Source organism: Strongylocentrotus purpuratus, unplaced genomic scaffold (assembly GCF_000002235.5).
Source record: "Strongylocentrotus purpuratus isolate Spur 01 unplaced genomic scaffold, Spur_5.0 spur5_scaffold_18, whole genome shotgun sequence".
NCBI classification, from domain to species: domain Eukaryota; kingdom Metazoa; phylum Echinodermata; class Echinoidea; order Camarodonta; family Strongylocentrotidae; genus Strongylocentrotus; species Strongylocentrotus purpuratus.
This window is the reverse complement of record NW_022145603.1, coordinates 19,834,043-19,855,372: the sequence shown is the minus strand read 5'-3', so window position 1 is coordinate 19,855,372 and position 21,330 is coordinate 19,834,043. Positions and strand designations below refer to the sequence as shown.

The following is a 21,330-nucleotide window of genomic DNA, read 5'->3' as shown; positions in this document are numbered from 1 at the left end:
TTTTTACAATATTTGCCCCTACACCCCTTTTGAACGCATATGAGGGTCAGGGTTGATCTCATGGCATGTAGAGACATTTTATTGTGAGGAAACTAGCCTATTTAAATATTTGAATTTTTTCAGCCAAAATGCTGGACCACCCCGGCCCTTAATATTTCGGCCTAAAAGTGGTGTTTATTCGACTTTTTACAATATTTGCCCCTACACCCCTTTCAAACGCATATGAGGGTCAGGGTTGATCTCATGGCATGTACATGTACATGTACTTCTAATTCTACTACTATTACTACTACTACTACTCCTACATCTACTTCTACTTCTACTTCTACATCTACTTCTGTTCTACTTCTACTACATCTACTAATACTACTACTACTAGTACTACTACTACTCTATCTACTTCTCCTTCCACTTCTACTTCTACTTCTAATTCTACTTCTAATTCTACTTCTAATTCTACTACTACTACTACTACGACTACTAATACTACTACTTCTATTTTACTACTACTACTACTACTACTACTTCTCCTTCTCCTTCTCCTTCTTCTTCTTCTCCTTCTCCTTCTGTCTCCTTCTCCTTCACCTTCTCCTTCTATTTCTTCTTCTACTTCTACTTCTACTTCTACTTCTACTTCTACTTTTACTACTACTTCTACTTCTACTTTTACTTCTACTTCTACTTCTACTTCTACTTCTACTTCTTCTACTGCTTTTACTTCTACTTCTACTTTTACATTTACTTCTACTTCTACTTCTACTTTTACTACTACCCTAACTACTAATACTGTTTGTGCTTCTGCTGCAGGTGTTGAATCCCTTGAACAGCCTTAATGTTATCCAAGGATCACGCAATTTAAGCTGCCCATCTGGCTCATCTTCTTCATTCTCAAGCAGGCATGTCGACAGCGCTGAAGGCTTCAGGGTAAGTTGCACCTTTGGGTTTTAGGTTAAGTTTGAGATGGGGTTTTAGGTTAAGTTTGAAATTGGGTTTAAGTTGAGTTGAAATTGGGTTTTCGGTTACGATTGAGATTGGGTTTTAGGTTAAGTTTGAGATTGAGTTTTAGGTTAAGTTTGAGATTGGGTTGTAGTTAAGGTTTGAGATTGGGTTTTAGGTTAGGTTTGAGATTGGGTTTTAGGTTAAAGATGAAGTTGAGTTCTGGTCATGCGATTGCATTGTGAAAGAAACGGTGTGGAACCGACCAGAAAAGGTTGATCATCTAGCATATAAGAATTTGTGTGTATTGCAAGGTTCTGGAATCATCAAAATGATAATAAATGTGGCCAAGTCTTGGTAAAGTTACAAACACTTGCACAAAAAGATGTATGTGGGACTACACGAACACGTGGCGTAAAAAGCCGGCCCCCCGATTTTTACGATGTTACATGCATATTTAGAATATGAAGGCATTTGAAGAGCCATGCTTTTCAGGGAACATGTCTTAACTGATGTTCTTCCACACTTGCATAATAAGAATGAGTAATGCTCACAAATTATTTTTCACCTCTTCCCAGAACTCAACCTTCTCTTTAAGTTTAGGGTTGCATTGGGATATGGATTAAGTACATGTATAATGTACAGCGGCTCCTGAAAAATCCTGAGAATGGGCTGGCTTCAAATTCTTTCATCCCAATCTCCCACGTCTATGGAATAAACTCCCTTGATTTCTAAGAAATAGTACTTCACTTGACTTCTTCAAAAAACATCTGAAAAAGTACCTCTACAAATCTTCTTAATGTGTTGATTGAGATAAAGGGACAGCACCTTGTATCCTCTAGAAAAGGCGCTATATGAATCCAATTATTATTATTGTTATTAATCATATTTGGACCAGGATGGAAACTGGGAATTTGTATACCATAGGAAATAGATCAAGGGGAGTGTGTCACAAAGACTAAGATCGACTTTAAGTTGGACTTAACTATGGCAGGCTGTAATGCAACTGTTTGCTCTCACCATTTACTGGCAATGGTCTCTCAAGGGACATACATGTACAAATCATGGTCACATTACTGAAGGAAAAAATATCATCTAAAGATCATACTGGTGAGAGCAACCGGTGGCATGAATGGCCTGCCATAGTTTAGTCCAACTTAAAATCGATCTTAGTCTTTGTGAAACAGGAGTATATACCGCCGGAGCATGTGTCATACAACCAAGCATAGACTTACTTGCCAGTGGTTAATGTAGCTATACAGAGTAGGTGTGAATCCTTAGACATTTGTATTAAGCGCTATATAAAAATTAAATGTTATTATTATTCATTATTATTATCCTTGGTTTGATGATTCTTCTATCCACTCCCAGACTGCAGGTGTAGGTGTCCATACTGATCTCAAGTTAGAAACCAGACCTTGCTGGGAGAGGAGAAGCATCTGCCGTAAGTGTTTCTCAAGGTTGCTAATGATTTTGTCAAGAAGGTTTGGATGAATAATAATAATTATATTTGCTTGTATAGCGCCTAACACTAACATGTACTTTATCAGAAGTCTCTAAGCGCTCTACAATAATGCAGCATAATTACCCTGGCTTTAGCAGTATAGCTGTTACGCGCGCTGCGTTTCAAGGAATAAATTCCTACCTTATTATTTAAAGCCCCACTGTACTACTTATAGCTACTTGCGCCCTCTTTATAGCAAACAATGCCTAAGCGGTACCTGTTGGTCCCCCATGATCCCCTTTTTCTTATGTTAATTGAGAGCTAAGTTGATTAGATAACTTTAAGATTGTATTTATTATGGTTTTAGCCCATTGCCTCCATTAACTGGGTGTCTGTTGTGGTAAGCCTATGGGAAGTGAGAAATTTAGTAGTCAATTGGTTATAATGGAAATAAATCAGAAAAGAAACGTAAGAAGATATCAATATTTCAATAGGTAGTAGAGAATAGACATTAAGGGTGGTATTCTCGAAAGCGGACTAACTTTAATCCTCCGACTAAGTATGGAATGCCAAGTGTCCATATGAATATATTGTTGAATAATTTGATGTCCCTAAATGACAGTGATAATATAATTTTTTCATACCGGTAGTTAAATTGTTGTTTATTAATTATGTTATTAAATTTATTTTAATATAGTGACAGATTACATTATTCAAAAACATATTCATATGGACACTTGGCATTCCATACTTAGTCTGAGGATTAAACCATGGACTAAAGTTAGTCCACTTTCGAGAATACCACCCTAGGTGTTTGTATTTAGATTCACTTTAATCTACATCAGCTCATTCCTTTCTCATTCCCAACTTCCTTTAGAAACAGGCTGGTTTCAATTCCTTTTGATCCGTGGCCCCACGCTTTTGGAACAAACTCTCTGCATTTCTAAGAAATAGTACTTCACTTGTAATCTTCAAGAACCATTTGATAACATATCTCTGCAATTCTTCTTAACCTGTTGACTACTGAATTCTCTAGTTCCCATAGGCTTAATACAGGGATCACCTGGTTCCAGCAGGCAATGGGTTTAATTTGTCCTTAGGCATGAGATATTTATTATTGCTGTCGTTCCGATGCAGGATCCTGCAATGCGCGCTACAGAACGATCGGCGCAATGATCAGTGACAGGAGTACAAATATTATACAACACTGCGCCAGAACGCGACGGCGTGATAATCGTCCGACTGCAGTAGGATGAATTGATTTAATAAATATACGCGCAGCGCTGGCAAGCGTTTAAGTCGGTACACTGTACATGCGCACGACTCAAAATTATATATCGAGTGTCCCGACATTGACATTTCTATATTATAAACAAGTCGGAGTTAAAATAACTTCTAACCACAGCTGTGCGTGTGTTTATAAACATAACATTTACAAATAATTTCTACGTACAATCGTGCGTTTGTTAATAAACATGACGGAGTTAAAATAATTTCTACTACAACTGTTTGGTTGATTTTAAACATGACGGAGTTTAAAATAATTTCTTCTAAGACCGTGTGTTTGTTTATATTACATGACGGAGTTTAAATAACTTCTACTACAAATTATGTGCGTTTGTTTATGAGTATCATGGAGTTAATATAATTTCTACCACAATTGCATGTGTGTAATTTGTTTATAAATATGACATTTAAAAATAATTTCTACTACAAATATGCATTTGTTTATAAACATGATTGATCATGGAGTTAAAATAATTTCTACTACAACTACCGGTATCTGGTTGTTTTTAAACATGACAGAGTTTAAAATTATTTCTTCTAAGATCGTGTGTTTGTTTATAAACATGACGGAGTTTAAATAACTTCCACTACAAATTCTGCGTTTTTGATATTAAAGCATGACAGAGTTTAAGTAATTTCTACTGCTACAAGTAGGCCTACAACTGTGCGTTTGTTTATAAAAATGACAGCGTGAAATAAATTGTACTACCGTGTACCCCGCGCTTTTGTTTATAGACTAGGAGGACAGCTAGTGCTTCGTATCCTTTGGAGAAAGGTGCTATATAAATACAGTCAATATTATGATTTTGTTTTGTTCTTTCGATACAGCACCATGGGGATGTTTATCTACTTTTTATTCGTTTTCAATGGCGCACGCTCCTGTGGGCGACTCGGATCTGGGTCTTGAACGAGGTGTACCTGACATGGTGATATTGCAAAATGTAGAGTTAGATGTGGAGCAGGATGAGCAGCAGGCAGCCCCGCCTACAAAGCTGCGCAGCTACTTTCCTGAAACATGGCTCTGGAATCTCAAAAGACTGGGGTAGGTGATGGTAATTAATGAATAATAAGGGTGGCTTCTTTTGTAGCGCACATGACTGTGACGCTCATGGGGCTCCAACATCATATCCAAATATATATAACACTCTATTAAAGGCACCGTTTAACAATGTTAAATCCGAGATGCATGGCCATACGTGTTATCAGTGTCTGTGATATGATGTAATATTGAAGCCCTAAAAAATTGTGCTTCAAAATGATCATGAAGTGCCTCAAAAAAGAAAAAATCTTTGAGTGACCGGTTTTACCATACTCATATTCCCCAATAGACTGTAGTGTTATAAAAGCTGTTAGGAAAACGAAAAATGAAATTTCGATGTCCAATCATAAATATCTTGATAATCAGGTGATGGGCCTAGTAAAAGTTGTGGAATTCCTGACTGACCTAAAGGTTTATAATCATGATTGCAGCATGAGCTAAATCCAGGATTTTGTTTCAAAATCTGAGGCAATGTGACGTTAGTGCTGGGCTGGGATTCGAACCCTCGACCCTTGGGTTGAGAGTCAAGTGAATGACCCGCTATACCATGACACCTCCACAAGTAAGCATGCTTTCCCAAGTCTGGATTACAAGCCTCACGGTGACAGCAGTGATTTTGATTTGCCTTTGTCCCTCCAGGCAGCTAGGGAAAGCATGCTCAGGAAAAGAAATGCATTTACATGAATGATTTTGCCTGTCTTTTGCTTTCATCGTGATAGTTTCATTCATGAATTGTGTCTACATGTTTGTTTATCTACCAAATGAAATAATGATAGTAATAATAGTTTGTCTTTGGCCTCTTTCACTTCCACAAAATGTTGTCAAACTACCAAGTTTAGTCTTATCGTCGCAAAATTACAGAAAACAGCAATTTCCTCTTCTTTTTTTTTTGGGGGGGGGAGGGCGTGTCATGGGCATTTTCACAACATTTCCAAGCAAACTTATCATACCAATCATACAAAGAAATTGATGGTGTTTCTGTTTTGGTCATGAAGTTTCATCCGACTGACATATATGAATCAATCGCTTCACGGTACGATTTTGTCCTTTTTGAGTAACTGAATGGAAATTTGTTCATTACGGAAAAAAATCTTTGTACTGTATGATATTGGCGTAATATACATTTATTTCACCAAAGAAGAAGAAGATGGAGAAGAAAAAAAGAACCAGTCGTTATAACCATCAATTTGTTATCCTTTTTGGTATCTCAACTCCTGGACTCTGACTATATGCCAAAGGTGAACTAATAATATACAATACTTATATAGCGCATATCACAAATATGTCCCTATGAATATAATAGAGAGAAGGAAAGAAAAAGAAAGAGAATATTGAGAAAAGTAAGATATGCTCAACATATGTTACTTAAAGCCTGTCTGCACTTTCTACTTGTAGCTACTTGCTCCCTCTACATAGAAAACAATGCCTAAGTGGTGCCCTTTGGTCCCCAATGATCCTCTTTTTCTTATGTTAATTGAGAGCTGATGTGATGAGATAACCACCTGTCTGTGACCATGCGGGGAGGTCTAATCCCTCCTTGCCAAACTAGTGCAGACAGGCTTTAAGTTAACAATTTAAATTGCTTTTAAAAAGAAATTTGAGACATGTTCTAAAGTTGTCAACAGTATCACATGTTTTTATATATTCTGGCAATTTATTCCAAAGGGCTGCAAAGAGCTTGACCGATAAAACTTTGTATTTATTTGAGGAATAGTATAAAGGAGAGACTTTTGGGAGGAACTGAGGTTTCTGATGTTTCTCTTAGAACCACCATTTAAGGCTTGTTCATGTTTGATCCGAAAAACCACAGCTCTTTTCTTATAATGACACAAGCATTACGTGCTTCACCAAAAACAAAGGACGAGAGTCTCAACACTAAGCATTTTCTTTCATGGGGTACTTCTCTCTGTCAGGTCTGATGGGCAAAGTGTGATAGAAGAAGAGATCCCGGACACCATCACTGACTGGGTAGCTAGTGCCTTCTGCCTCTCATCTGAGCATGGTATAGGCGTGGCAGAGGCTGCATCCATCCGAGCGTTCCAGCCCTTCTTCCTCTCCTTCACCCTTCCGTACTCCATCATTCGAGGGGAGAAGGTCCCTGTCAAGGTGACCATCTTCAACTACCTGAGCAGCTGTTTGAAGGTGAGTACAAGTCAATACTTTAAAAACATTGTCACAGGAATTCGTATTGGAAAATGAAACTGTCGGCTCATGGTGGCCCAAAACATGTGACATTTGCTTTATTATTTTGGGGCAATTTATTCTCACATTGCCCTCAAAGCCAGTCAATATTGTATTACTATTATTATAATTGTCAACTCATGGTCAGCTCATGGTGACCCAAAATATGTAACATTTGCTTTATTATTTATGGGCAATTAATTCTCACATTGCCCTCAAAGCCAGTCAATATTGTATTACTATTATTATAATTATTGCTATTTATGTTGTGATTGTTGTTATTATTTATTATTGGAACTCCACATTTTAGATGTAAAAACACCCCTGTGGAATATTTTATTCATGGCGTTTATTATTTATTAATTTTATTTGTGCTACTCAGATCCAGCTCTCAATGGCGGAGTCTTCCGATTTCAGGATTGAGGCCCGCCCTGCCTCCGAGGACATTGAAGTATGTGGCAACTCTGCTGAAACACTAGAGTATGAGATCATACCTACAGAGCTGGGCAACCTGCCAATCAGAGGTAAAAATGATCCAGATGGTGTTCTGATACTTGTTCCGGTGACAATTTCTCTGCGCTCTATTATGTCAAAGATGTAGGATTAGGGTTAGGATTGCAATTGTGTTTGGGGTGAGGTATAGGGTAAGGGCTAGTTTAAAGCCTGTCTGCACTAGTTTGGCCAGGAGGGATTAGACTCCCCAGCGTGGTCACTGACAGGTCGTTACAGTATCTCATCAAATCCGCTCTCAATTAACATAAGAAAAAGGGGAACATGGGGGACCAATGGGTACTGCTTAGGCATTGCTTGCTATATAGAGGGCACAAGTAGCTACTAGCATACCTGCCAATCACCCCGATTTAGGCGGAGTTCCTCCGCATTTTTCATACCAACTCCGAATTCCGAGTGCATGCCTCAAAACTCCGATTTTTTTTAATTTTAAAATATTTTTAAAACAAACGACTGTTGCATAAGACTAAAGCATAACACAGCAACTAGGCGTTGTGGCGTGCGCCTGTAATCCAGCTAAAAAGTGGAAGTTACAAACTGATTCAGCCGAGGACGCAGGTTCGAAACTGAGTCACGTCTTTCGGATGGTGACGTTTAAAGGTCGGTCCCAGACGTAAATAATCATATCTGATTGATACACGTCTGTAAAAACCCAATAAACACACACACACACTGATAACCAGATCACGCCGACATCCGCGCTCGCGCTCATAGAAGATATACACAGCGCAGCCCGAACGTGATCGTTAGTTCCGTGTACTGCAGTCATTATCCATGTACTGCATGTACTAGTACATGGAAGCACGTGCGCAAGCTATATCGATAAAGTGTGTGCGGATGTTGTACTAATACATACACTACATGCAGTGTTGTTGCATAGTAACTGCATGCGTATAGCCCACGTGTATTTATATTACATGTGCAGTTGATACACCGTGCATAAACACTGTATACATTGGCGTGTTTTCTTCAATGCTTGTGCGATGACTCATGACGAAAACAGTCCATTTAAACTTCACCCCACTTTGGACCCGAAAGTGGGGTGCATTTTGGTGGTAAGCTCACCACAGAGCAAGAGAGAGTTAGAGTCCCTAATCTGCAGTGTAAACAAACTTTGCCAGGACATCGCCAGCCCAACCTTGATAAGTACTGCTTGGAACTCCTCCATGATGTTCTAGTCTTATTCGCAGTCTCATATAGGTTCGGATTATGTCCATTCTCATAGCTACCGGTATACATGGGAGATGCCAGTTTCATCTTCCTTGCTTCACTTTATAAGCATAGTTATATCAGGAACTTCCTGGTTATAATTATGTTCCTTTCAAGTTCATCATAATTGTCTAGTTCGATATAGTACATGGACACAATTAAATATGATATTGTCTAAAATTGTCAAAAATATCTTAACATCGAAATGATTTCTGGTCATGTTTAACTATTTTAATTGAAGCCTTTTTACTTGATCAAATACTTTTATGAGGATGACATAGTCCGCAATAAACTTCACAAACATTATCATCCATACTATATGTCGTAGTTTATAACAAAAATTACTCATGAACCTCACACTACAAGGACAACATTCATCCAGATTCTGAGATTGCTCATTCTCACGAAGCTTGGTGTACGCGAAGATATCGGGAAAGAAAGCGGTCTGTAATACCAGACACGCAAGTGGGGTATTTCGGTCCCCGTTCACCGAAAAGTGAGATTCTCCATTTGAAAGTCGGGTAAGGTTGACAAATATAGCCTCTGTTAAAGGCGTTACTCCGCCACCAAATCTATTCGCATAGACGATATAAACTCGAACGCGTTCAGAAAAATGGTGTAGGCCTAGGCCTATAAGAAAAGGCTGGGAAAACATACATTTTGTTGGTTTGACCGTTAAATATTTTTGAGGTATTAAAGCAAGAATAGAATGTTGTAAATATTGTTTTTGTTACATTTATTCCGTGCGTAATCTGAAGGTCTACTCAACTTTCTTTGCCTATTTCTTGCCCCTCCTCCCAAACGGCAGATCAAGGATTTGAAAATAGGGAGTGGCCGAGGCTCAGACGTCAAATTTGAAATAGGGGGGGGGGGGGTGGTTGTTTAGGCAGGCGGCATATTTCTTGGAATTCGTTATAAAGACGGTATTTAAAAAAATGATGATTCTGGCAAGATAAGAATTGAATTTCATAAAACTTTTATTTGATTTAATATGATCTGTATACGTATAGGATACAATATTTATTTCCCCACAACACATCAAGCCGTGATGATTGAATGTCCATTGCATGTAACACGAAAGAAACAGAAACTCTCAAATCTACAATCCTTTAGAAAGATAATAATTAGCTGAGTAATCATTTAGGGCATTACAAGACATTGAAGGACTTAATCTATTTTACAATAGTTGATGCAACCATAATGCAACATTATGCTTCTCGATACTGAGGATATGAAATTTCAGCACAAGAGTATTTGGTTTCAAAATTTTATAGCAGTTCGTTAAAGAAACATTTCGATGCTCACTTGTATGATAAATCTCTATGACAAGCTCATTTTTATCACGACAGCTAAACCTTTTCACTTTTTGATACTAAAGATTGTTGAAGAATTGCCTAATTGACTGCTCGGATGATTTTTTACCTTTCTCCGAAACCTCTTGGTTTTTTACTCATGATTATAGCGCATTATTCTTTTTGTCACTGTATGTATTAATAAGCAAATACATATCTGCACAACAAACGTCTTTATGATTATGATGTCCTCGTTTCGTTGTATGTTATAAATTCAATATCATGACGAGAAGTGCGTCAAAAATATCTTAACATCAAAATGATTTCTGGTCATGTTTAACTATTTTAATTGAAGCCTTTTTACTTGATCTAATACTTTTATGAGGATGACATAGTCCGCAATAAACTTGACAAACATTATCATCCATACTATATGTCGTAGTTTATAACAATAATTACTCATGAACCTCACACTACAAGGACAACATTCATCCAGATTCTGAGATTGCTCATTCTCACGAAGCTTGGTGTACGCGAAGATATCGGGAAAGAAAGCGGTCTGTAATACCAGACACGCAAGTGGGGTATTTCGGTCCCCGTTCACCGAAAAGTGAGATTCTCCATTTGAAAGTCGGGTAAGGTTGACAAATATAGCCTCTGTTAAAGGTGTTACTCCGCCACCAAATCTATTCGCATAGACGAAATAAACTCGAACGCGTTCAGAAAAATGGTGTAGGCCTAGGCCTATAAGAATAGGCCGGGAAAACATACATTTTGTTGGTTTGACCGTTAAAATTTTTTGAGGTATTAAAGCAAGAATAGAATGTTGTAAATATTGTTTTTGTTACATTTATTCCGTGCGTAATCTGAAGGTCTACTCAACTTTCTTTGCCTATTTCTTGCCCCCCCCCCCCCCCAAACGGCAGATCAAGGATTTGAAAATAGGGAGTGGCCGGGGCTCAGACGTCAAATTTGAAATAGGGGGGGGGGTGGTCGTTTAGGCAGACGGCATATTTCTTGGAATTCGTTATAAAGACGGTATTTAAAAAAAATGATGATTCTGGCAAGATAAGAATTGAATTTCATAAAACTTTTATTCGATTTAATATGATCTGTATACGTATAGGATACAATATTTATTTCCCCACAACACATCAAGCCGTGATGATTGAATATCCATTGCATGTAACACGAAAGAAACAGAAACTCTCAAATCTACAATCCTTTAGAAAGATAATAATTAGCTGAGTAATCATTTAGGGCATTACAAGACATCGAAGGACTTAATCTATTTTACAATAGTTGATGCAACCATAATGGAACATTATGCTTCTCGATACTGAGGATATGGAATTTCAGCACAAGAGTATTTGGTTTCAAAATTTTATAGCAGTTCGTTAAAGAAATATTTCGATGCTCACTTGTATAAAAAATCTCTATGACTAGCTCATTTTTATCACGACAGTTAAACCTTTTCACTTTTTGATACTAAAGATTGTTGAAGAATTGCCTAATTGACTGCTCGGATGATTTTTTACCTTTCTCCGAAACCTCTTGGTTTCTTACTCATGATTATAGCGCATTATTCTTTTTGTCACTGTATGTATTAATAAGCAAATACATATCTGCACAACGAACGTCTTTATGATTATGATGTCCTCGTTTCATTGTATGTTATAAATTCAATATCATGACGAGAAGTGCCTCAAAAATATCTTAACATCAAAATGATTTCTGGTCATGTTTAACTATTTTAATTGAAGCCTTTTTACTTGATCTAATAATTTTATGAGGATGACATAGTCCGCAATAAACTTGACAAACATTATCATCCATACTATATGTCGTAGTTTATAACAATAATTACTCATGAACCTCACACTACAAGGACAACATTCATCCAGATTCTGAGATTGCTCATTCTCACGAAGCTTGGTGTACGCGAAGATATCGGGAAAGAAAGCGGTCTGTAATACCAGACACGCAAGTGGGGTATTTCGGTCCCCGTTCACCGAAAAGTGAGATTCTCCATTTGAAAGTCGGGTAAGGTTGACAAATATAGCCTCTGTTAAAGGTGTTACTCCGCCACCAAATCTATTCGCATAGACGAAATAAACTCGAACGCGTTCAGAAAAATGGTGTAGGCCTAGGCCTATAAGAATAGGCCGGGAAAACATACATTTTGTTGGTTTGACCGTTAAAATTTTTTGAGGTATTAAAGCAAGAATAGAATGTTGTAAATATTGTTTTTGTTACATTTATTCCGTGCGTAATCTGAAGGTCTACTCAACTTTCTTTGCCTATTTCTTGCCCCCCCCCCCCCAAACGGCAGATCAAGGATTTGAAAATAGGGAGTGGCCGGGGCTCAGACGTCAAATTTGAAATAGGGGGGGGGGTGGTCGTTTAGGCAGACGGCATATTTCTTGGAATTCGTTATAAAGACGGTATTTAAAAAAAATGATGATTCTGGCAAGATAAGAATTGAATTTCATAAAACTTTTATTCGATTTAATATGATCTGTATACGTATAGGATACAATATTTATTTCCCCACAACACATCAAGCCGTGATGATTGAATATCCATTGCATGTAACACGAAAGAAACAGAAACTCTCAAATCTACAATCCTTTAGAAAGATAATAATTAGCTGAGTAATCATTTAGGGCATTACAAGACATCGAAGGACTTAATCTATTTTACAATAGTTGATGCAACCATAATGGAACATTATGCTTCTCGATACTGAGGATATGGAATTTCAGCACAAGAGTATTTGGTTTCAAAATTTTATAGCAGTTCGTTAAAGAAATATTTCGATGCTCACTTGTATAAAAAATCTCTATGACTAGCTCATTTTTATCACGACAGTTAAACCTTTTCACTTTTTGATACTAAAGATTGTTGAAGAATTGCCTAATTGACTGCTCGGATGATTTTTTACCTTTCTCCGAAACCTCTTGGTTTCTTACTCATGATTATAGCGCATTATTCTTTTTGTCACTGTATGTATTAATAAGCAAATACATATCTGCACAACGAACGTCTTTATGATTATGATGTCCTCGTTTCGTTGTATGTTATAAATTCAATATCATGACGAGAAGTGCCTCAAAAATATCTTAACATCAAAATGATTTCTGGTCATGTTTAACTATTTTAATTGAAGCCTTTTTACTTGATCTAATAATTTTATGAGGATGACATAGTCCGCAATAAACTTGACAAACATTATCATCCATACTATATGTCGTAGTTTATAACAATAATTACTCATGAACCTCACACTACAAGGACAACATTCATCCAGATTCTGAGATTGCTCATTCTCACGAAGCTTGGTGTACGCGAAGATATCGGGAAAGAAAGCGGTCTGTAATACCAGACACGCAAGTGGGGTATTTCGGTCCCCGTTCACCGAAAAGTGAGATTCTCCATTTGAAAGTCGGGTAAGGTTGACAAATATAGCCTCTGTTAAAGGTGTTACTCCGCCACCAAATCTATTCGCATAGACGAAATAAACTCGAACGCGTTCAGAAAAATGGTGTAGGCCTAGGCCTATAAGAATAGGCCGGGAAAACATACATTTTGTTGGTTTGACCGTTAAAATTTTTTGAGGTATTAAAGCAAGAATAGAATGTTGTAAATATTGTTTTTGTTACATTTATTCCGTGCGTAATCTGAAGGTCTACTCAACTTTCTTTGCCTATTTCTTGCCCCCCCCCCCCCAAACGGCAGATCAAGGATTTGAAAATAGGGAGTGGCCGGGGCTCAGACGTCAAATTTGAAATAGGGGGGGGGGTGGTCGTTTAGGCAGACGGCATATTTCTTGGAATTCGTTATAAAGACGGTATTTAAAAAAAATGATGATTCTGGCAAGATAAGAATTGAATTTCATAAAACTTTTATTCGATTTAATATGATCTGTATACGTATAGGATACAATATTTATTTCCCCACAACACATCAAGCCGTGATGATTGAATATCCATTGCATGTAACACGAAAGAAACAGAAACTCTCAAATCTACAATCCTTTAGAAAGATAATAATTAGCTGAGTAATCATTTAGGGCATTACAAGACATCGAAGGACTTAATCTATTTTACAATAGTTGATGCAACCATAATGGAACATTATGCTTCTCGATACTGAGGATATGGAATTTCAGCACAAGAGTATTTGGTTTCAAAATTTTATAGCAGTTCGTTAAAGAAATATTTCGATGCTCACTTGTATAAAAAATCTCTATGACTAGCTCATTTTTATCACGACAGTTAAACCTTTTCACTTTTTGATACTAAAGATTGTTGAAGAATTGCCTAATTGACTGCTCGGATGATTTTTTACCTTTCTCCGAAACCTCTTGGTTTCTTACTCATGATTATAGCGCATTATTCTTTTTGTCACTGTATGTATTAATAAGCAAATACATATCTGCACAACGAACGTCTTTATGATTATGATGTCCTCGTTTCGTTGTATGTTATAAATTCAATATCATGACGAGAAGTGCCTCAAAAATATCTTAACATCAAAATGATTTCTGGTCATGTTTAACTATTTTAATTGAAGCCTTTTTACTTGATCTAATAATTTTATGAGGATGACATAGTCCGCAATAAACTTGACAAACATTATCATCCATACTATATGTCGTAGTTTATAACAATAATTACTCATGAACCTCACACTACACAACATTCATCCAGATTCTGAGATTGCTCATTCTCACGAAGCTTGGTGTACGCGAAGATATCGGGAAAGAAAGCGGTCTGTAAAACCAGACACGCAAGTGGGGTATTTCGGTCCCCGTTCACCGAAAAGTGAGATTCTCCATTTGAAAGTCGGGTAAGGTTGACAAATATAGCCTCTGTTAAAGGCGTTACTCCGCCACCCAATTCGGAACAGCTTGCCACATGCAGTATCGTGAATGCGCCCGGCACTCTGAGTGGCCGTTTTTCAGTGTATTTTCTTTTAGTGTTCTTAAAAATTCGCCGTGTCGTTTGATCAAAGAGGTACTGGGCAAGCTTGCCTATTAATGATTTGGTTCAATACATAAGCCATCTAACCTTTATGTTTTAAGGTAATGATTATATTTATGCAGAAAACTAAAATACTTGTGACAGTGCGATTATTTCAAGTCGCCCTTTTTAGGTTATCATGCAGCAACATGACCAATCAAAGTTTGGTCCAGTTAACGCTTGTTGGTTGGTGTTTTTTTTTAAAAGTTTATTTGTCCAATTAACTTCTTTATCTTCTCAATGTTTCCTTTCCATCTTTCCTTTCCATCTTTCCTCATGTTTTTCACTATTATCACCTTTGTTCTGTATACCTTTCGGCTGATATTATTCTTTATTTTTCTCCTTCTTTCAACATCTCTTTTCCAATTTTCATTATATATTTCTTTATTTTCTCCTAATTTTATCTTCTTTAGCCATCTTTCCTTATGCCCTTCTTTATTTTCTCTGTCTTTCTAATTTTCATCTTTCCTTATGTATTCCTCTATTTTCACCTTGTCTTATTCTCTCTATCTTTTCTCATGACTGTATTTCTTTATTTCTAACCTTCATTATCTTCTGTTTCCATCTTTCCCTGTGTATTTCTTTTTAAACCTTCTTTTATCTTCCTTTTCCATCTTTCCTTATGTTATTCTTTATTTTCTACTAATTTTATCTTTTTCATCTTTCCTTATGTATTCCTCTATTTTCACCTTGTTTTATTCTCTCTATCTTTTCTCATGTATTTTTTTTCCAACCTTCTTTATCTTCTGTTTCCATCTTTCCTTATGTATTTCTTTTAAAACTTTTTATCTTCCTTTTCCATCTTTCCTTATGCTATTCTTTATTTTCTCTTCCTTCTTTCCCTCCATTTTCATCTTTCCTTATTATCACCCGTCTTTCCCTATTTTATCCTCCCTTTATATTTTCCTTCTGAATTTTTCCATTGCCAAGCACATCAATGTTCTCTTCTATAGGTAAAAGAAACTTAAATAGCTAGTACTTGCTAAAAAAAACAATATGAAGTGAGACTTTAGACACACTGAATCCAGGCCTATCATAAATATAGATGTAGGGTCTGCGATGAGAAGACTATGAATCTGGACTGGATATCAGATACCAGCTGGTAATCCCTTTATCAGTAACTAGGCTATGATTGACCGCTGTCTCTCTCCCCATGGACCCTACTGGTAATCCCTTTATCAGTGGTCAGTGCTCCTATCAGCGCTAGGAAAAGTGGTGAACTGGTGAGCAGAGCTCAAATGAGATGTTTTCCTAATGGCGATCGTGGAAGCTTGTTATTTACCGGACTTCCTCGGATTTATTTTGGATTACTACTACTATATACCTTTGCAAAATAGGGCTCCTAACTGAGGTGGGTAGTGAAACATGTAGTTTTGTGAGTGTTCACATTTTGATATTTCAAAAATTGTTTATGTGTGGGGCGAAAAGGTTGAAGGAAAAGGCCCATTTGCACCATTAAAATGGAGAGAAAAAAAAATAGACCCTAAAGTCCTGTGTACCCCCCCCCCCCCCCCTCCCCCAATCTACTGGCTACTACCCCAATCCTTCGGTGGTTCGCGACCTCGTAGTCCATCCAGAAAAATTTACTCCTAATTTCTCTTGTCTCAGGTTGGCAGGTATGTACTAGTAGTGCAGTCACGCTTTAAGGTATAGTTTTCAGCCAAGGGTTGAAGCTAGGAGTTTGGTTAGTGTGGGATATTGCTCGTAGAGCAATTGTCGTACATACATGTGTCGGACAGCCAACCAGGGGAGTGTTTCACAAAAACTAAGATCGACTTTAAGTTGAACTTAAATATGGCAGGCCGTTCATGCCACTGTTTGCTCTCACTGTTTACTGGCATTTGGTCTCTCAAGGGTCGTACTCTGTTGTTTGTATATTGTAATATTCCTAGTTACCGCCAGTACCAAGCCAAGTGCTTACAAAGTTACTTACCATCTCCAGAATGATTAACTCACTCTGTTGTTTGTATATTGTATTATTGTAATATTTCTAGTTACTGCCAGTGCCGAGCCAAACACTGAACGAGGTGATATGCCTCCAGATGACATCACTTTCCCTGTCACGGATGATCTTGAAGACACCATTTTGGTGGAGGTAAAATATTTATGATTGTATTATATTGTATTGGTCTATTGAGATAAAACAAATCGTCAAACAAGCAGCTTACAGCTGAAGTTGTTCAATTCATAGAGTAAATAGTACAGGGCTTAAAAAATACATTGACAACACATTAATAGATATTGAACACTGAACAAGTATAATGTTTATTTACATGCAATTTACAAGTTTCATTATTGATATAAAATTGCCATTTGTTTTGTGTGTAAAACTGAAATTTGAGAATTAATAGGTTTATTGCATCAATGACGAAGTAGGTAGCCCACAAAGACTGCTAGAGATTGTGATTTCTAAACCATAAAATATGAATGTTCAGAGTTTAAAGGGATCCAGTAACGTTGTCTTAGATTCTGAAACAAAATCCTGAATTTAGCTCATGGTGCAATGATAATTATAAACCTTTAGGTCAGTCAGGAACCCAATGACTTTTACTAGCCGATCGCCTGTCTGATTATCAAGATATTTATAATTGGAAATTGTAACCAAATTTGGCATTTTCCTAACAGTTTTCATAACACTACAGTCTATTGGGGAAAACGAGTATGGTAAAACCGGTCAGTCAAAGATTTTTACTTTTTGAGGCACTTTTTTTCAGGGCTTTAATATTACACCATATCACAGACACTGATAACACGTAGGGCCGTTCATCTCAGATTTAACATTGTTAAACGATGCCTTTAATACAAATAACGAAGAAATAGAGCTAAAAGTCGAGGCTCAAGATTCAACCTTCTGCCTGCATGAGCTTACTGTAAAATAAGAAGCCCCTTTTCAAAGTTTGTGCCCCATAATTGTTTTCAATTTTGTAATAGTTCTTCAATCTGACATTGTAAAAACACTCACTTACTCCACAGTGCAAATTTGTTTAGGGTTGGGCGGTCTACATGTATGGTTTTGTTTTTGCTTACATGTATGTTCTACTTTGTTTTCTTTTGTTTTGTCTTTTGTTATTGTTTATTCAAATACCATATATCATTTTGTATGATTCCTATACTAGTTTTACTGTTCCTGGTGGCTGTCCAGACGAACCCTCTAGGGTTTTTACACAGCAACCTAATTCCTATTTGTTTTTTTACCGTCAATATTGTATGGAATTAAATCAATACTGAACTGAACTGAACTAAAATAACTGTCATTAGCATTTTCAACCGCAATGATTGTGTTTTTGTACTTTCTTTTTTCCAGCCTGAAGGTTCAGAGCGAGAGGAGACTTTCAGTGAATTGATCTGTCCACATGGTAAAGCGACTGGTAGCTTGGGGAAACTTTGGGCGTGTTTATGCTTAACTTTTTCTGGCCAGAATCAGGCATCTGTTACGCGTTTAGTTTAAAACATGGTTGCGTCCATGCTCACTTTTGTAGAATCACCGAAAAACGGCGATCACTATCGCCGATCGTAAACTCACAAAAAGATGCGTTTACAATTTGTAAACGCGTTTAAATGGGGTCAATGCACTGACCTCTAGTGGGTCTACACATGGACCATGGTCTACATAGCATGCGCATTTCAAGGTTGCGGATCCAGCTGCAAGACCAATTAAGGCCACCAAGGGAGAATTGCCTGAAGGAGCCAGAGAAGTGAGCATGAACAGTACACAGTGGAACTGCGATTACGATGAGCGTTTACGATGAGCGTTACAAATCGCTCATTCTGCCTTCAAAATTTAAGCTTAAACGCACCCTTTGTGGTGCAACTCTCTGCCATGTTCCCTCTACAACATTTGACTTTATCCTTTTATTTCATCCAAAAATGAATAAATCTCCTGATATAATCATGAAATAAAAATGCTTTCATTATCCCTACTATTAACCAGCCATCATAGGAAGATCTGTCATTTTTGGATAGAATATATACTTACATGTTAATCTACATTTGCCACTCTCCACCCAGGTGTAAATGGGTACCTGATATGCTTGAGAACTAGTTACTTTGGCAGCTTGGCTACAACCAGGGTAATATGCGTAGAGCGCCATGAGCATCAGAGCCTGGCGGATACCGGCGCTATATAAATATCCATATTTATTGTAGATAAAAGATAAATCTGTTATAAAAGACACATGGCACGATTTGACCCTTGGTTGTTTCTGTTTATGCAGATGTCTTCGCAGTTAAATTTCATTTTTACAGCGAGTAATTTGAATGTATGAATTGTGTATTGCATAATAACCCGGTAAGATGTATAGTCACTTCCAATGTTTCTCGGATGAATTTGATAAAATTATTATAGAGTGGTAGTTACATGTACTGTTCGGTCTATTATTTGGCCTAAAGTTGGACTACTTCTATGAATACTGGTCATTTTTTAAAGCTACTGTCATTTCTTCTCACACATTAGATGATAGTGATGGGGTTTTCGAGCAGACCATCCCTCTTGAGCTACCCTCGTTAGTAGTTCCAGGATCTGCTCGTGGAAGAATACAGGTTATTGGTGAGTTTGGGTCTTATCTCTTCTTCTGAACCTCTTCAGTGGTGACTACATGCCCCCCCCCCCCCAATATCCTCAGTCATCTCACTTTCTCAAAATTAATTCTGTCATATGGACTTTAGCCTCTGATAGTAAAAAGCATTTGGAAAGTTGCGAAATGTGGTTTGTAAGAAAAATGATGAAAATCCCCTGGACTGACAAAGTTAGTACTGAGGAACTTAGTTCTTACACGAGCTGGAGTGCAAAAGGAAAGGATACGTGAGATGTTGATTAGGCAGTTGAAGTTCATGGGTCACATTACACGTAAAGAAGGCCTAGAGAATCTTGCTTTGACAGGGAAAATTGTGGGAAGAAGGAGTAGGGGAAGAAGGAGGATACTTTGGATGGACAGTCTGCAGAAATTGTTGGAAGAGAGAGGAGTGAAAGAACCGGGAGTGGTACTAAAACAGACAGCTAGGAGCCAAGGGTTGTGGAACAGCATGATCGCCAAAGTCAAACAATATGGCACTTAGAGAGAGAAAGAGACATACTACATAACGAATGTATTTTGAGGGGTTTCTCTGCAAATGTTTGTTACATTTACTTCATATTCATTGTGTAATTACTAGCCTCCTGTTCTTACCTTTCTTTTGTGTTTTCTTTCCTTCTGTCTCTCTAACTCCCACTTTCAATCCCTCCCGCTCCTCTATCTCTCTCTCTCTCTCGCAATGTTTCGATGTCTCTTTCACTATCTCATTTGTACGCATTCTCTCTCCATCTCTTTCCTCCCTCTCTTTCTCTCTGTCTCCTTCTTTCTTTGTCTGTCTATCTCTCACCCTCCCCCCTCTCTCTCTCTCTCTCTCCCTCTCTCTCTCTCTCTCTCTCTCTCTCCTTATTTCTGTCTCTCTTTTTCTATCTCCCTCTCTTCATCTCTTCCCCCCCCCCCTCTGTCTCTCTCCTCCTCCTTTCTTTCTCTGTCTCTGTCTCTCTCCATCTTTTTCTGTCTTCCCTCTGTCTTTCACCTACTTCTATTCTTCAGGTGACATCATGGGACCTGTGATGTCAAACCTGGATGGTCTGCTGAGGATGCCGTTCGGATGCGGAGAGCAGAACATGATCTACATGGCTTCTAACATCTACGTCATGCAGTACTTGTCTCGCACCGGCCAGCTTACATCAGAAATCGAGGAGAAGGCACTCAAGTACATGACTAGTGGTAAGAAGACTTGATGTACTTGAATTATTTATTTTAAAAAAAGAGATATCTAAATTATCCTTCGGAAATAGGATGTGTCACTGTTTGTAATGTGATTGCTTCAAGTCCGAAGATGCCCCACATGATTATAGCTTTAAAGCCCCACTGCACTACTTATAGCTACTTGCGCCCTCTATATAGCAAACAATGCCTAAGTGGTGATCGTTGGTCCGCCATGGTTCCCTTTTTCTTATGTTAATTGAGAGCTGATTTGATGAGATAACCACATGTCAGTGACCATGCAGGGAGGTCTAATCCCTCCTGGCTAAACTAGTGCAGATGGGCCTTAAACCATTTGAATAAAGAGAGTAATGTCAAAATATTCCTAAAACTGAAGGTGCTATATTAACCTTACTCTGCAACAGCGTTTTTCAAAGATCTGACTAAATGAGCTTTGGCTCCACAAATCTTTTAGCAAATGTATCTTCCCTTCACTATTGCTGCTTGGCTTGCATATTTTATTTATGATGACATAATGTGGAAAAAGGAAGATCAAAATTTAGTTAGAAAATGAGGATTTTACTTGATTGTGTCACTGGAGGGTAGGTGGAAGAATCCATGACACATGCTCTGCCGACGATTGCTCCGCCGACAAATGCTTCGCAAAAAGCGACAATTGCTCCGCGACATT

The 21,330-nt window shown here is 37.7% G+C and overlaps 1 protein-coding gene across 1 annotated transcript; it reads left to right on the top strand.

Annotated features, from left to right (window-relative positions):
* Nucleotides 1-806: 806 nt before the first annotated feature.
* Nucleotides 807-20,839, top strand: LOC590712 (pregnancy zone protein). Its single transcript, XM_030989400.1, has 9 exons — nt 807-924; nt 2,308-2,380; nt 4,496-4,709; nt 6,620-6,848; nt 7,270-7,411; nt 16,917-17,017; nt 18,227-18,278; nt 19,376-19,468; nt 20,484-20,839. The coding sequence occupies exons 3-9, from the start codon at nt 4,534-4,536 to the stop codon at nt 20,672-20,674; spliced, it is 984 nt and encodes a 327-aa protein (XP_030845260.1). The 5' UTR covers nt 807-924; nt 2,308-2,380; nt 4,496-4,533; the 3' UTR covers nt 20,675-20,839.
* The last annotated feature ends 491 nt before the right edge of the window (nt 20,840-21,330 follow it).